General features: G+C 39.9%; 1 protein-coding gene across 1 annotated transcript in view; it reads left to right on the top strand.

Annotated features, from left to right (window-relative positions):
• The window catches only part of LOC126174805 (death-associated protein kinase dapk-1-like), a 286,891-nt gene that overhangs the window by 177,195 nt on the left and 91,044 nt on the right, over positions 1–18,652 (top strand). The window contains exon 15 of the mRNA XM_049921178.1: positions 10,510–10,625. Within this exon, the coding sequence (XP_049777135.1) occupies positions 10,510–10,625 (116 nt within the window). The remainder of the gene's footprint in view (positions 1–10,509; positions 10,626–18,652) is intronic.

Here is an 18,652-nt window from a genome sequence, read left to right as displayed (position 1 = left end):
TCAACAGCAACTAAGTCTAGAGGTTGTGCAGGGGTAATGTTTTGCATTTCACCTTGACATTTTCTGTTACTTACTTTAACTCGATGGCACTTATCACAAGTTGTCAATTCTTTTCTAACTTTCTTGGCCATATTGTAGAAGTATATGTTTTCTTTTAATTTCTGCATACACTTCTGAACGACACAATGACCATAGCTCTCATGAGTACACCTAATTAACCTCTCAGCTTCATCCTCAGGCCAGCATAGTTTACAATTGTCAGAGTCTTCATCAGTTCTCCTAAATAGAGTACCTTTAAACACCTTATAGTAATTGTCTAATTTTTCATAGTTCTTTTTCCCTAAACAGCTCTTTATTAATTTCCAATTTGTATCCCAGTTCTGTCTCCTCATGATTTTATCAAACAATGATCTAACAACTTTTTCATCTGTGACCCCTTTAATATACCTCATTTTAAACTGTTTTTCTTCATTCTGATCAAAAATTTCTGTTTTCCCTCCTACTGGTAGCCTTGATAGAGCATCTGCAACTATGTTGACAGTGCCTTTAATGTACTTAATTTCAAAGTTGAATTGTTGTAAATACAATGCCCATCTTGTAAGCCTATCATTATAGAGCTTGCATTCCTCTAAATAGCTTAAGGCTTTATGATGGGAGTACACTATTACCTTGTGTCCAAGTAACTACTTGAAAATGACCACTGTATGGCTGATAACTCTCTTTCTGTGACTGTACAGTTCTTTTCATGCTTCAATAACATTCTGCTTGCAAATGCAATTGTAGAATGAAGTGTCTCCCCATTGACTTCTTTTACTTGAAATAATTCAGCACCTAGCCCATAATCACTACTGTGAGTATGTAAACAGAAAGGTAAATTGAAATCTGGTCTCTGTAACAGGTTCTGGTTATTCAGTTCCTTTTTATTCTGTCAAAAGCCTCTTGACAATCTTTACTCCATATCCAAACAGTGTCCTTCTTTAACAAGTTACTTAGGCAGGGTGTGTTTAAGCTTTGTTTGCTTTGTTTGCATACAAATTTTCTGTAGAAGCCACATAGCCCATAAAATGATTTCAGTTGTTTTCTGTTATGGGGTATAAGAAACTCTACAATAGCTTTAATTTTATCTGGATCTGCCAAAATTTCTTTTTCTGTTATGACATGTCACAAAAATTTTAACTCAAGTACTGCAAATTTGATTTTCTAGTTTTAGTGTCGTGCCCTCTCTTCTAAGTTTCTCACACACCTGTCTTAAAAGCCTAACATGCTCATTCCAATCTTGTCCAGTTACTAAAATGTCATCTACATAAATCACTAATTTGGATACTAGTTCCTGCCCAAGCACATGGTCTAAAGCTCTAATGAATTCTGTTACCGATGAGTTCAGGCCAAAAGGGACTACAGAATACTGATAGCAACGGTCATTGTATAGAAAGGCGGTGTATTTCCTAGAGTTGGGTGCCAGGGGTACTTGGTGAAAGCCTGAGGTTAAGTCTAGACTATATATTAATTTTATATCCTTGAACTTGTGCAACAGCTCATTGATATTTTCAGGGTGGTCTGTTTCCCCGTATAAGATCTTGTTTAAAGGCCTGGAGTCAGGAATTATTCTCACTCCCCCATCTCCATTTGACACAACTATTCTGTCGCGTGCCCCATGTCCCACGGTTACGCAGGGTTGGCTAAGGTTAATCGGATTTGGCATGTTAATTTTAAGGGGTGGCTGGATGCCCTTCCTGCTGCCACCCCGTACCCCCCAAGACGGAAATAGTGTACCCCAACTGTCTGTGTCTAGTGGAATCCGTAAATAATGTGAATGTGTTCAGATGTCAATGAGCTGTGTAACTGAGGCAGAATGTGGGGACCAGCCTGGTATTCACCTAGCGGGATGTGGAAAACCACCTAAAAACCACATCCAGGCTGACCAACACACTGGATCTCCTCGGTAATCCACTGGGCAGATTCGATCCAGGGGTTGGCGCGTCTACCCGAGTCCAGGAAGCAGCGCGTTAGCGCTCTCGGCTACCCTGGCGGGTCTCTCTTTGTCACAACTACCAGTCGGTTATTATAAGAGCTGATACTCCTTTAAAATTGCCACACACTTCCATCTTATGTAATTCTTTCTCAACTGATGTACATTTTGCTGTGGGAAGACCATACAGTTTTATGAAAAATGGGTCATGGCGTCTTACTAGCAAAGTACATTGGTAACCGCCAACTTTCCTTGGAATGGTGCTAAAGACATCACTGTATTCCCATAACAAAGACTCTAGTTCCTTTTTTTGCCCATCGTTTAGACCACTAGTTTCTGAAATCTTGGTGTTTACAAGTGTTTTGAAATCTACTTCACTTAAGTCTAACCATGTTATGTGTTTGTCAACATATCTTTTCTCTTTTACAAGAGTATTACATTTATCATTACACAAAACTGTATTTGATATGACAAACTTGGTGGAGATAAAACCCCCATTTGGTGTTGTTATGACAAGTTTTTGTTCTCCCCAGTCAAATCTTGCATCTACACTCCGAATCCATGACATCCCAAGAATACAGTCCTCACTGAGTCCTGGTATAATTAGGCATCCAAGTGTAAATGTGACTCCCTCAATTGTAAAAGATAACGAAGTTTGACTTTTCACAGTTTTTCTATGTTTTTCTGTAGCACCTCTTATTTTCACCCCAATGACTGGCATTTCAAAGTAATCTTTCTCGCACTTCAGCTTTTTGCTTAGTATTTCAGATATTCTCGACACTTGACTCCATGTCTATAAGGCACTTGCCTTCCCAGGTACCAACTTTTACTCTAATGAATGGACTAAATATGTAATCACCTTTTTCAGGTTGAACATATTCATACAACAAATCATTTTCAATTTCACTAAAACAATAACTTCCTGACTTACAATTACCTATATTACTGTCACCTTTATTACTTATGGTCATTACATTAACATACACATCATTAGCACTGTCACTTTCATTGATAATTTCAATAATCCAAACATTTTCATCTGTATAACATTGTTCATCACTAAGGCACAGTTGTTCAACAATAATATGTTTAGTATTTTGCCACCAATCAGGATATAAAATTTGAGACATACTAAGAATCATTTTTCTAAAATTGCTATCATTTCTAATTGCATCACTATTTAGCCACATATTATAAAGAAATAATTCACCTTTGTTCATTGCAAATGGTAGACTACGTTCACAGTCAATTTTACTGTTCAGGGAATCTTTATCATCTACCCAGGTTCCTTCATAAGATGTTGGATTACAGAACCTGTTGGTTGTGACACTGATATTAACAGCACTTAAATTGTTAACAACATCCTTGGGTACATCTACAACATGCATATCATTTTTTCCCACGCCTAATGCTTCCATTTCTTCTTTCTAGCAAACAATATATACCTCACCATTATCATATATTATTAAATCTTCATTTTCCCAAATACTACCTCTCTCTCCTGAAAACTTAAAATGTTGCTTTCACACCCAAGTGTATTTAATTCTTTGCTTGTTAAATCAATGTCAACAATTTGCTCACCTGGTTCCCTCAACAGTGCTTCAATTCCTAAATCATGTAAATCGTTAACCTGCAGGTCCTCTGACAAACTACAAGTTTCTGCCTATACATAAAATTCAGCTAAGTCAATTACTTCCTCTGGCTCTTTATTACAAACAGGTACTGTGTTTAGGGGGTAGTACACATTCATAAGATAACTACTCATTACTTCAGATGTATCTTTTGGTACAGTGTAGTCACTGTTATTGGTCCATCTATTATCTATGCTTTTTGCCCATACCTTGTGGACCGACAATGGAGCGCATGCTAGTTTTTTACTTCATGACTTCCCATGGCATTTTGACTCCTGGTGTCACTATGTTCACACCAATTCCTGTTTTCAGACTCCCGGTGATTAATTCTGTTCCAATTGTTCCCAGATTGTCCTCTTGAATGGAAATTATAGTTTTCCCTTGAATGGAAATTAATATTATTATTGTGACTATTTTGTTCCCAATGATGAAAACCATGGTTGTTAGACCTACTGTTTTCCCTTCTGTTAAAATTAGTGTTTCCCCAACTATGATCCCCAATTCTCTGTGTGTAATTGAAATAGTTTTTTTGGTTTCCCCACTTTGTCTATAATCATGTCTAGTTTGTCCACGTAGTTTAGAAACTGTTCAATGTTGTCATCTGGTCCATAAACTAGGTCCCATTGCACATCTGTTGGCAACCTTCTCTTTAAAACATCTATCTGTGTGAGCTCATCAAAGGGTTTACTCAAATGTACAAGTTTCTTCAATTGATATTTACAAAACTGTTTCATAGTCCCCTGTGTTTCCCTATAATTTTGTCCAGTCAAGAACTTGGTCTTTATCTTGGCTTGTTCAGTTTTAGGCCAGAATCGTTTTAAGAACTCCATTTCAAATTCTGCATAAGACATGTCCATGGAAAAATTTTGATTGGCCCATGACAAAGATTCCCCCTCCAAAATTTTTTTTTACAAACTTAATTTTGAAACTTTCACTCATATTGGGCAAAAAGTTGTAGAGACAACTCTGCAGAAAGTCGACAGTGTGCAAACTACACTCATTAGAAAAGTTTTTAACTGGGATATTGGATAATAAGGTACATCTGTTCATAGAAAAATTTTTGCTAGCTACATCATTTCTAAATATTTCAAACTTCTGGTTCAACTCTAATACTGTACTCTTTAGTTCACTAACATTTGTCTTAGTTTCAGTTTTAGTGTGTTACTGATGGTTTCCACTTTATCATTCACAACAGTTAGTTTTGAATCTACTCTACTTTCAAGATCTGTCACCATAGCTTTTACATTCACACATACTGTATCTATTTGACTATTAACATTAACAAAACACTTAGCATTTTTCTCTCTATCTGTGACCAGTTCATTTTTTACAGACTGAATTTTGTTACTCAGACTAGATTTACTTCTCCCACTTTAGATTCTATTGCCAAAATCTTTGTTTCTGCCCTGCTAAGTTTTTTGTCTGTCTTGGTTATATTGTTGCAAAGTTTTATTACCCCAAAGTAAGACATTATCAATTTTTTTGTTCATCATTCCCTCTAGATGTGGTATTTTCTGTTTATGACCCGAAAACTGTCCGCAACTGTCTGAATCATGTTTTGTAATTGTTCTTCATTAGCTTGTAAGCATGCTGCAGCTGTTTGATTTAAAGCTAACGATTCTTCCATCATTTGTAACAGTGATTCATTGTCCAACATCTCACATTCTCATGAATGAAGACTTAGATCCAGTTCTTTGAGTGACTCATCTTCTGTTTTTATTGGCATGTCTACGTCCCCAAAGACTAACAAATTTCCACAATCCTGCTCGGATTTAGCACCACTTTCCTCTTTTACAATGATCATTTGTTTTGTCGGTGGATCAGAAGAAACAGCGCATGACTGTTTTCCAGGAAATGCTCCAACGGTTGAATGTTGATCCAAACCTTCTGGAGAAAGTGGTTAATAGTGATAAGACCTGGGTCTATAAGTATGATCCTGAGTCGAAGTGTCAAAGCTTCCTCGCCGAAGCCCAAGAAAGCTCGCATGAGGAAGTCATGTGTGAAGTGCATGCTGATTGATTTTTTTTTTTTATGGTAAAGGAATGATTCACAAGGAGTTTGTAGCTCGTGGACAGACTGTCACATGTGACTTTTATGCTGGATTGCTCTGTCGCTTGAGGGATCGAGTTTGCTGTGTCCACCTGGCAATCAAGGGCGATTGGATTCTCCACCACGACAATGTGACCCTCACACATCAATTTCAATGTGACAACTCTGCCACAGCCACCCTACAGCCCCAACTTGGCTCCAAGTGACTTTTTCCTCTTCCCCCGACTCGAGACAGGCCTAAAACAAATCAAATCTACTCCATCGACGCCATCTAGTAGGCTTCGACGAGAGCCCTTGACAGCATGACGCCCAAGGCCTTCCAGATGGGCTATGAACAGTGGAAGATGTGCTGGCAGCACTGTGTTGATGCCGAAGGAGCATATTTTGAAGAATTTTAGTCTGCTGTACTTAAATCTCTAATAAATTTCTAGTTCTGAGTTAAGTCCTGAAACTTTTGAATCACACCCTGTATATTCATACAAGCAAGCACACCTCACAGACAATGACCACCATTTGTGGCAGCTCAGAGTAGAATGCAGCTGTCACATCGAATGAAGGCAGTAATGTGGAGTGGGGTGGGGAAGGGGGAGGGATAGCTGGATTCAGGTGAGAGGAGAGAGAACACTATCTGGTGGATCATTTAGGGACTAGTGGAGGCATTACAAGACTGCCAGGTGCAGTGTCGCGATGCTTTGAGGCACTGGGAAGAGGGGGGAGGGGAGGGAGGGCAGAGCAAGGAAGGGGAAAAACAGGCAGATGCATTGGCACAGAAGGCACACAATGATGTTGAGCGGATGTGAATAGGGAGGCGGTGATAGGGACAATAAGATACCATAGGTTGAAGCAGGCATAATTTTGAGGGCAGAGAATGTGTTGTAAGGATAATTCCCAACTACACATTTTGCATTTTGAAAAAGCTGTTGGTGGAGGAGAAGCAGTCATTTAAATCAAGCATGTTATGTTCAGCTGCATGTCATGCTATAGGGTGGTCTACCATGCTCTTGGCCATCCTAGCGGACAGCTGGTTGGATGTCATACAAATATAAGAAGCTGTGCAATGATTGCAGCAGAGCTAGTATGACATGGTTGCTTTCACAGGTGGCCCAGCCTCTGATGGGGCAGGATAAGCTTGTGACAGTACTGCAATAGGTAGTGCTGGGTGTGTGGATTGGGCAGGTCTTGCACCTGGATCTTCCATAAGGAGTGGTTAGCACACTGGACTCGCATTCGTGAGGACGACGGTTCAATCCCGTCTCCGGCCATCCTGATTTAGGTTTTCCGTGATTTCCCTAAATCGCTTCAGGCAAATGCCGGGATGGTTCCTTTGAAAGGGCACGGCCGATTTCCTTCCCCATCCTTCCCTTACCCGAGCTTGCGCTCTGTCTCTAATCACCTCGTTGTCGACGGGACGTTAAACACTAATCTCCTCCTCCTCCTCTTCCATAAGGACATGGTCCCTGTGGCAAGGGATTAGGACTGGGAGTGGCATAGGGCTGGACTAGGATGTTGTTGGGGTTAATGGACAATGAGAACACCATTTTAGAAGGGTGTAGAAGGATCTGATATCAGATGTCCCTCATTTCAGGGCAAGATTATAGGTTATCAAAGTCTTCACTAAGGATGTGGTTTCAGTTGTTCCAGTCTGGGTTGGTATTGGGTGACGAAGGGGACACTCTTTTGTAGCTGGTTCATGGGAGTGGTGGGTGACTTGTGGGTGTGTGGAGGAATGGTATGGGAGATCTGTTTGCAGACTAGTCTGGGGTAGTGTGTGTCTTCCAAGGCTCATGGGGTCCTTGGTTCGATTCCCGGATGGGTTAGGTATTTTCTCTGCCTAGGGACTGACTGGCTGTTTGTGTTGTCCCCATCATTTCTTCATCATCATCATCATCATCATCATCATCATCATTCGTGGCAGTGGCTCGATTGGACTGTGTAAAGAATTGGAATGTGTAAAAATTGGGGTGCTGATGACTGCACAGTTGAGCGCCCCACAAATAAACAACATTAACAAACATCTTTGAAGGCCTTCAGCATAAAGGGCAAGGGAGTTCTCGTCACTGCAGATTCTCCAGCCCTGGGTGGCCAGGCTCTGTAGAAGGTAGCTGTCGAAATGCTGGTACTGGTAGTGGTTGGTGGGTTTAATGTAGATGGAGGTGCAGTTGGAGCCATCAAAGAGGAGGAGGTCAACTTCAGGGAAGGGGGCATGCCAGGTTGGGGAGGATCAGGAAAGCAGATGGGAGAGATGTTGAGGTGCAGATCAAGAAGATACCATCAGTGAACCTGAACCAGACAAGGGTTTTAGTGTTTTGGTAGGCTAGGATTGTTTCTTCTGGATGGTCCATAAACAGGTTGTCATGTGAGGATGCCATGCAGGTGCCCAAGACAGTGGGAGGTTTGGGGGGGAATGACACTGCATATCTGTCTGCACACCAGGTCTGAGGGTAGTGTGTGTGGTCTACCGTGCTCTTGGCCACAGTTTGGCAGTAGCTGTTCATCCCGGAGGACAGCTGGTTGGTAGCTATACCAATATAAAAAGCTGTGCAATGATTGCGGCAGAGCTGGTATGATCTGGCTGCTTTTGCAGGTAGCCTGGCCTCTGATGGGGCCACAGATTTGTTCATATACCTTCCCTTTAGGTGGGTAGATCACATAACTAATGAGGAGGTATTGAATAGGATTGGGGAGAAGAGAAGTTTGTGGCACAACTTGACTAGAAGAAGGGATCGGTTGGTAGGACATGTTCTGAGGCATCAAGGGATCACAAATCTAGCATTGGAGGGCTGTGTGGAGGGTAAAAATCGTAGGGGGAGACCAAGAGATGAATACACTAAGCAGATTCAGAAGGATGTAGGTTGCAGTAGATACTGGGAGATGAAGAAGCTTGCACAGGATAGAGTAGCATGGAGAGCTGCATCAAACCAGTCTCAGGACTGAAGACGACAACAACAACAACCTTCCCTTCAAAGGAGTAGTAGTTTTGTGTTAGGATAAAGTTGGTAAGGAGTATGAGAAATGAGGTAGTGAGTTTGGCGTCCGAGGTATGTTGGGGGAAGGGACTGCTCAAAAGTGGCAAGACAACGGGAATTAGGGATGTTGGTGTATAGGGAAATGGCATCAACAGTGAGAAGTGGGGATCCAGGAGTAAAGGGGTGGGGATGGTGGAGAGTCAGTGAAGGAAATGGTAGGTATTCTTGATGTGGGAGGCTAGATTTTAGGCAATTGGTTGGAGGTACTGGTCAATGGGGGCCAAAATTCTTTCAGTGAGGGTTCAATAAGCAGCTAGAATGGGGCTTACAAGATTGTTGTGTTTGTGGATTTTGGAGAGCACGTAAAAGGTACGTGTTTGTGAGGTGTCATAGGGTGAGGAAGGGAATGAATTTAGGGGAGAGGTTCTGGAGAGGGACTAAGGCCTTAAACAGGGATTGGGGGCTATGTTTGATCTCTGGAATGGGATCACTCTGGCAGAGTTTATGGGTGTAGGAGTTAGGTAATTGGCAGACGCCTTTCACCAGGTAGTCACTGTGTTTCATAAAGACAGTGGTGCAACCTTTGTCTGGAGCCAGGGTGATCAGGTCAGGATTTGTTTTGAGGTTGTATATGGCTGTCCTTTCTTCTGATGAAAGGCTAGTCTTTCTAGGAAGGGACCTGGGGAATGATGGTGAGGTCAAGTTGGAGATAAGGAATTCCTGGAAGGTTATCAATGGGCAGCAGTCTTGTCATGTCTTCATCTAGTCTGTGCATGCTCTGTCAGACAGCTTTCTTCTCCCTCCCTACCTATACCCTGGTATCCCTCCCCCTTCCCTGCCCCAATCAAGATTGATACTTTTGTTCAACGTGACAGTTGCATTCTGGTCCAACCTGCCAAAGATGGCAGTCATATGTGCTTGAGGTGTGCTTGCTTGTGTGAATGTGTGTGTGTTCTCTTTTTTTAAGAAGGCTGTGACCGAAAGCTAAATGTGTACCACTCAATATATCATCTTTACGGTGAGTGGCAATCTACTATTTTCCTAATATTGTTGATTTCCAGCCAGGAGTTTTAATTGTTTTTTTGTGTGAACACATCTGTAAACTGTCAGTGTGGATCTGTTTTTAAATACCAATTAAATAAATGTTTTGCAAAATGGTTTGTTTCACATCATTATTATATATTGTGCAAATTAATACATGGAACTTACTGTTTTATGGCATCTCCATTTGTCTTACAAAGCAAAGTAAATGTTTACATTCAAGCACGAGAATAGAATACTTAAAGAAACTTGCAGTTACACATAATTCTGCAATTCTGCATAACAAAATAAGCTCTAGATCTACATAAGTTGGTAAGAGATGAATATCCACTTTCCATACACTTAGTCTTATAATTATTGTGTAATATTTGTTCTTTGAACTCTGAATTGTGCAAATGCAGCTTATGTCACATATAGCATAGTAGCATATAGTATATTCTTTTCATTCCAGTTCTCTCTTCCCCCCCCCCCCCCCCCACCTCTCTCTCTCTCTCTCTCTCTCTCTCTCTCTCTGTGTGTGTGTGTGTATGTGTGTGTGTGTGTGTGTGTGTGTGTGTGTGTGTGTGTTTAACGCAGTCTGAGTAACTTATTTAACCCATTTATCCTCAAACATATTTTCTGTATTTCATTATCGTATTTTTATATTCAAGTCTGCGTGTGAAAAAAAAAAAAGAAACCTGTTTCTCAACAAACTATGTTTTGTTTCTGAACAAACTGTGTTTTGTACTGACTTCTATATGAAAATTATTTCTTGTGAAAGTATCATTGTTTCCATAATATTTTATCTGACAATGTAATTGACTTAAAGATATGTGTAATACAACATATTATATTTCGTGCAATCTTATGGCAGGTTCGACATCACCAGGAAGCAAAATGCAAATAGAAATGGATGTAACTTCCTGCCGTGGTCAGCCTGTCTTCGATGTCTACAATGAACATTATACAAGAGGAATTGATGTACAAGAGGTTTGTAACGCTCTGTTCTCTTTGTAGAAAAATTGTTCTCATGGGCTTCTTGTAAGTACTTTGTCCATAATGGACTCACACACTATTAATGAAGGGCTACAGCTAATTATGTAATTGAGAAAAAGATAATCAGTTTTCTCCTCCAGTTGTTTTTATTGTGAACACAACTTCATGATGCCATCATGTGATGGATTAAGATTGTTTTTATTTTGAGATGTGCATGTGTTGTATATTTAGCAGACAGTTACGTGGCAAGACTCATAATGAAACCAAACAGGAATAGTCCTTGTTGGAAATTTGTGTAAACCATAGTAAAAGTTAATATGAGAGAGAGTCGCTGATTATGTTTCAATAAAATCCAACCACTACTTAGCTGTTACACATGCATTCAGTAAGGTTGATATTAAACAAAGCTCCATTAACCCTTTCGGTGGTAGAAACCGCATGTCCCTAAGTCATACAACTAGGCATGCAGATTTATAATGGTTCTGGTAAACAGTTGCAGTAGTTGGAGATCACTGGTAGAAACAAGGTGGATAAGACAACTGAGGAGAGACGGCCACCAGCCAGCCTTATATCTGTCTGCTAATGAAATTTTGAGAGACCAGCCAGTGATATTGGACTGTGCTCCTACTACAGGTTCCCTCGCCAAACATGGGCAACACCATCAGTACGTCTGTAGGGATTACTAAAGTTAGCTTGTATTTATATTTTAACATTTTGGAACAAAGTTGCACAGATGAAGCTCCATCTGTTAATTGTTTATGAAGCCACTGAAGTCAAGGTTTTGATTCAGCAGTCATTTCTCTGTCAGTGAAAGCAGACAATAATGAATTTGAAAATTATTGGTCATGCTAGTTGTGAAGGAAGATAAACTACCATTTTCTGGCTGAATTCATGGAATTTGGATGAACAGTTACATTTGATGTGTACTATCAGATGTTCATCGAACAGATGTGCCATCAAAAATTAGCAGTGCAGAAACTGGTAGACTGGAGTAGCCTTCACTACAATAATGTGCTTCCTTACACTGCAGGCCACACCAAGAATAAGATTCATAATTTATGTACATCTACATATACATCATCTTCATTTAGATTGGGAGTTACCCAAGAGTGCACTTGAAATAATGGTTTGGTGAACATCTGTTTGAAGATGACAAGGGATTCAAGACTGCTGTCATCTACTGGTTCAATTCCCTTCCTGAGAGCTTCTTTGCAGAGGGGCTAAAGAAGCCCATGTAATATCATGAAAATTGCTTAGAAGTAGAAAAGTGAAGTTATAAATTAAAACCACTAGTAAAAGCTTATTCTATTTTTTTAATGATTAAATGACCCTTACTTTTTGAAAATGCCTTGTAGTTAATAAAGTAGGCGTTGTACACAGACATTGATTTAAATTTTACTTATACAACATCATGTAAAAGTATGAAAATCAGCATTATATAATTTCTTCTTTTCCTCTTTCTCCTTCTCCTTCTTCCTCTTCTTTCTTCTTTTTTTTTTGTACAAAAATTTTGAGAAGACAAATCATTGCCGAGTATTGTTTCTTTCTGCCACTAATCAGCAGGTCTGAAATCAGTGTTTTCACTGACTAAAGCTTTTATTCATACTTCCAGTTATATGGATTCTGGTTATTAAAATGCGATATTGCAGTATGTACTCTGTTACAGTATATTTGTTTAGAGGTGTGTAATTATTTTCTGTTTCCAAGTTGTTAACATCATTGGTTCTTGTTAGATATACTGTTGTATCACTTCTTATATACTTGGCTTTTGGTATGCAGTTTTTTTAAGCATTTAATGTCTCTCTGCAGATGTTGAGATGATTTTTTTCCACAATGGGTGAAAGAACACCCTGTCTTGTATATTACTGTAAAAGGAATTGTAGCAACCAGTCTGTGTTTATGCCATCAACTTTATTATATTTTATCAGTTTTGGGTGTTTTCACAGGAGGTCATTTTTAGCTTATTACATAAAACAAATAGCATCTCTTGATTTTGTGCTTAACAATCACATTTTTTCCTCACATTTCTTAATTGTAACTATATAATATGAGCACAATACATCATAAACACAGTTTGCTTGTCTTTTATTCATGTGGTTACAGCATGATAACACACATCTGAGAGGAAACACGCCACTGCAGAGTGGAAATTCATAGAGGAAACAATACCCTAAGCTATGGCTAAGTCACTTCTCTGCAATGTACTTTCATCCAAGAGTGCTAATCCTGCAAGTTACGTGAAATTTAGAAGGTAGGAGAGAGGTACTAGTAGTGTTGGAAGTAAAGCTATGAGATCAGGCCATGAACTATGCCTCGAAAGCTCACTCAGTAGAGCACTTGCAGGTGAAAGGCAAAAGTTCCATGATTGAGTCCTGGTCCAGCACACAATTTTAATTTTCCAGAAAATTTTGTTTCATGTAATTTCGTTCTTTTTTATGTAGTATTATGTCTGTGATATTGGGTTGCATTACAAATTTATCTTATATTGCTTTCTACATATTGCGTATTTCATTTAGAGAGGCTATGATAAATGCAAAACCTCTAACAGTTACTGTGACATTATTGACAGATACATGATGAAGCCTAATTTTTTCAAACACATTCTAATTAGTATGCTTTCATGTCTGTCTCTCCTCCAGTATGGTAAAAATTTTGCAATTAATTTTAAACTAACTTACCAGTGAGCTAGAGACTTTAAATTTTAAACATGGCTCAGAACTAGATGATAGTGCAGTAGTGTGGGAATAAGAACCACCCACCTTTAATAGGGGAGAAGTTGAAATTGGGTAATAAAGGAGCATAACACAGAGTCTCACTTGTCCAGTTGGAGTTCCTGCACAGTGGTTGTGCTTAAAAAATTCCATCACAGTCACTACAGAGGGCACTATGTATGTAAATTACTGGTACTAGATGCAGACAGTGAGCAACGCCTCATTCGGTTTATGGTCGACCATTTGTGATGCCTGAAGTAATTTCTGCTAAACTGAGCACACAAATCACTTGCAACCTAGGAAAAAAAAACTGTGGCTTTAACCACCACCACCACCACCCATACAGCACATGTGGTTGCAAATTTATGTATACATGACTGATTTTATTGTTTTTTTATTAACTTGTTCTCTTGTCTCTCTGCTGGCCGGAGTGGCCAGGCAGTTCTAGACGCTACACTCGGGAACCGCGCGACCGCTACAGTTGCAGGTTCGAATCCTGCCTCGGGCATGGATGTGTGTGGTGTCCTTAGGTTAGTTAGTTTTGAGTAGTTCTAAGTTCTAGGGGACTGATGACTACAGCAGTTAAGTCCCATAGTGCTCAGAGCCTTGTCTCTCTGTCTGTTCGGTACAAGTTTGTAGTTGATTTTGAACTAACTTCCCGATGAGCTAGAGACTTGAAACTTTCAACATAACTCAGAACTGTATGACAACACAATGTTAACAATCATTTTGTCTGGTGTGTGGTGGATGGTACTTTGTGTAACACTGCCATTTCCCCCTTCTCATGTTCCAGTCATGAATGGTTCGCAGGAAGAATGGATGCTGGTAAATAGTAAATCTCTGTGTATACTAGAATCTCTCTCATTTTTACCTTATCAGACTTTTTACGAGTTATAAATAGGAGGAAGTAATATTTTAGGTCACTCAGGTAAAAAGAACTGTAGTAAACCTGACATTGTGTCATATGTATCTGTTGTAACCTCATCAAGATGTTTAAAATCGACTGAAAAATTTCACACACACACACACACAAGATTAGAAAGCAGAAAATAATTGTTTAAATAAAAGTGTTTTTTAAAATATAGTGCGTTTTCAAATCGGACTTGAAAGTATAAAATAATTTGTCCTAGTCCCATATACATTCCTAAACTCAGATTGTTTTGAAAATTTGTTATTGTAAATTTTTAATAGCTATGAAAATACATACTATACGTAATTGGTGCATGAATAGTTCACCTCCAAAATATTATCAATTGCATGTACCCCAATGTTTTTGATTATAAATCTTATTAGAGTATTTTCATAGCTATTAATAATTCACAGTCACAAATTTTCAGAACAATGTGTATGGTGTTAGAAATTATGTCATACCTTTTAATCCAATATAAAAATGTGTTGCATTAAAATTTATTTTTATTTAAATAATTAATTCTGTGTACAGGTTATGACACATAATATTTTAACAGTTATTATAGAGTCACGTACGTGTTCATTAATTTATATAAATGTTTTGTGTGCTTTTTTTTATAATGGTCATTATGTATGGCAATCTACTTCTTAAACAATACAGATATTGAAAGCCAGCACTAGTTCAGGATAACGCTGTCAGGAGTCATAGCTTGCTTTTGTCACACAGTTTCTTGCAAGTAGCAAAAGCGTATGAACATTTAGAAGCCATTTTGTGGAGTTCAAATCCATTAAACACTTTTCCACATAGTCAGCTAGTAACTGGGATATAATCACACAGAGTATTTTCTGGAATATTTAATTTTTCAGATAGACCCCTGTGTGTTACACCGACTATCAAATATCCATCAGAAACATAAGTCACATCATGTGTGGTGCAAGAAAGTGCAATAGGGCCATTTGTGTTCTCAGTATACATAAATGAATTTGTCTGATAGTATCGTCAGCACTATCTCCAACTACTCCAGCCAGAATGCTGTGTTGGGAAAAAGCAGCAATGCGGAGTGGGGCAGGGAAGGGATAGGGGTGGCGTGATACTGGCGGGGAGGGGAGGGGGGAGAAGTGAACGCTACCTGATGGAGTATGCATGGGCTTGATGGTGGCAGGACAAGGCTGCCAGGTACAGCTTTGGGGGCTGTGGGGGGGAGCAAAGGGAGGGGGCGTGAAGCAGAAAAGGAGAGAGGCAGGGAAAGGGAAAAGACTGGTGGGTATCTTGAAAGAGAGTGGCGCACAGTTGGGGTGAGTGGACATGAACTGGGAGGAGGTGATAGAACAAAGGGGCAGAAACTGTTAGTTAGAGGGTGGGGGACAATATGTTACCATATGTTGAGGCTGGAATGATTTTGGAAATGAAAATATGTTGTAAGGATAACTCACATCTGTGCAGTTCAGAAAAGCAGATGGTGGAGAGGAGGATCTAGGTGGCCTGGACTGTGAAGTAGCCATTGAAGCGAAGAATGTTATATTAGCTGCATGTTGTACTATAGGGTTGTCTACTTGGCTCTTGGTCATAATATGGTGGTTGCCATTCATCTGGTGGACTGCTGGTTGGTATTCATACCAATATAAAAAGCTGAGCAGTAATTGCAGTAGAGCTCGTACATGGCATTGCTGCTGTAACAAGTGATCTGGCCTCTGATGGCATAGGATAAGCCCTGACAGAACTGGAATAGGAAGTGCTGGGTGGGTGGATTGAGCATGTCTTGCCCTCGATGCTCCACTGTGCTAGGAGCCTTGTGACAAGGGGCTGGAATTGGAGGTGGCATAGGGGTGGACAGGGATGTTGTGGAGGTTGGAACCCAGCTTTAGGTGGTTTGGGAAAGATCTTGGGCATGATGTCCCATATTTCAGAGCATTATGATTATAGGTAACCAAAGCCCTGACAAAGGATGTACATCACTTGTTCCAGTCCGGGGAGCTATTGGGTGATGAAGGGGACACTTCTTTGTAGCTAGTTCTTTAAGGTGGTGGGAGGATTGTGGGGTGCATGTGGAAATCACATGGGAGGAGATAATGCCTGTCTGTGAAGGCCTTTGAGAGACCTTCAACATACTGGGCAAGGAAGTCCTTGTCATTGTAGACATACCATCCCCGGCTGGCCATGCTGTATGGGAAGGGTTTTTTGGTGTGGAAGGTACAGCAACTGTCAAAATGCTTGTACAGTGGTGTGGATGAAGCCATCAGAGAGGAGGAGGTCAACATCCCAAGAATGTGACACTGTGGTTGAGGAGGACAAGGTGAAGTGGATGGGATAGGAGATGTTGAGGTTGCGAAGCAGTGAAGTTAGGATGTCTTGGCCCTGAGACCAGATCATGAAAATATCATCAATGATCCTTTTCACAATATTGTTGGTATTCCAGCTTGGACTTTCCATTGTTTGAACTGAGTAACTGTTGTGTTTAAATGTTGGGAGGATTATAGGAAAGTTTAGTGCATCTGTTGTGGAGGAAGCATACAATATGCTAGTGAAAACTGTCCAAGAGCTCTTCTCCAGAATGTTGGGTCTTTATGAAGTAAATCTGTCACTAAATGTGAAAGGAATTTTGGGATACTCTGGTAGGGTCTTAACAAATTTGTATAGTCACAAGAAATAATAACAGAGCTGTTCAGAGAATCATTGTAAGAACTCTGGCATGGTTCTCATGAAATCATGTTGTGCAGCAATTCTGCTGCTTCCATCTCATATCTTGCATATTCAAAAGTAATGTGTGACACTATACAGTAGCTTGCAGAATTTGTATGTTGATGAAGTACAGAAAGACTAGCATAATCTTAACTCTCATACAACCCATTTTCCACTAATATCTTAATGGTTTTCTGTATACTGAATGAAAAAAAAAAGTTGACAGTGCTTGTTTTTGACATTACTGTTGTCTTTGTGGCCAAAAAACAATTTTACAAAACTTAGAATGGGTTGATGTGCATTCACTATGATATGGCATTTCACCAGTGCTTTTAGCTCCATATCTGAAATGGTAACAAAAATTCATAGGACTGCCTTTATCTGACTGAGGAAGTGTGTGGAGAATGTTGTCTGAAAGATCATCATGCTGATGGTTCAGATGTCTGATAACGAAAGAAGATGGCTAAGTCACTGGCTTCAGTATGAGTATTAAAGATAACATATTTCATGTGATTATCCCCAATGCTGGACATTGTCTTTGCATATATTTGGATAAATTTTGCTTAATCTGGTTTTTAAATATTTGAAAGCAGGTGTGTGTATTACTTTGGTGTAATGAAGAGAGATTCATTTTGAGTGTTGATTTAAATACTACAGTAATCTAGAAAACCGAAGAAAGTCCATAAAGATGAACAGAGACCATTCTCTTGAGTGATGTAATCTACAAACAGAATGAGATTTTCACTCTGCAGCGGAGTGTGCGCTGATATGAAACTTCCTGGCAGATTAAAACTGTGTGCCTGACTGAGACTCGAACTCGAGACCTTTGCCTTTCGCGGGCAAGTGCTCTACCACTGAGCTACCGAAGCACGACCGCCCGGTACTGACAGCTTTACTTCTGCCAGTACCTCGTCTCCTACCTTCCAAACTTTACAGAAGCTCTCCTGCGAACCTTGCAGAACTAGCACTCCTGAAAGAAAGGATATTGCGGAGACATGGCTTAGCCACAGCGTGGGGGATGTTTCCAGAATGAGATTTTCACTCTGCAGCGGAGTGTGCACTGATATGAAACTTCCTGGCAGATTAAGTTTGGAAGGTAGGAGACGAGGTACTGGCAGAAGTAAAGCTGTGAGTACCGGGCGTGAGTCGTGCTTCGGTAGCTCAGTTGGTAGAGCACTTGCCCGCGAAAGGCAAAGGTCCCGAGTTCGAATCTCAGTCGGGCACACAGTTTTAATCTGCCAGGAAGTTTCTTAATCTACAAACAGTTCGCTAATCTATAATTATGATGATACAACTGTGGGTGGTTCATAATGGCTTTGGCCTTCAGAGAAGGTTGTAACTGTTAGATGATCAGCAAAATTCATGATATAGTGTAGGATGAATATCGAATGAAAATCTTTCAGGTATCATATTAGAAAAATCTCAAGTGAAGAGCTTTTTAGTACTCTGCCTAAGTGTTTGCATGTGATGAAGCTGAAGATAGTTATCATAACCAGCCAATCCAAGCAAGAGTAGAATTCCATGATTTGTTCATGCTCAAACCACTATCATGGTTAGTTAAATCCTTCACCTTGTAAATTGCAATTACTTCCTTCACAAAAGAGTCCCAAGTTCTTAACACATCACAAGTTCACCAAGATGATTTTAGAGTACCACTAAAAATTATGATCAATATCTAGCATCTAATTCTGGATTCCATGCCTTGCCCAGTTACAAGAATT

The sequence above is a fragment of the Schistocerca cancellata genome, chromosome 3, assembly GCF_023864275.1.
Source record: "Schistocerca cancellata isolate TAMUIC-IGC-003103 chromosome 3, iqSchCanc2.1, whole genome shotgun sequence".
In the NCBI taxonomy this organism is placed as follows: domain Eukaryota; kingdom Metazoa; phylum Arthropoda; class Insecta; order Orthoptera; family Acrididae; genus Schistocerca; species Schistocerca cancellata.
Note: the sequence above shows the minus strand (reverse complement) of the source record. Positions and strands in the feature narration are given on the sequence as shown.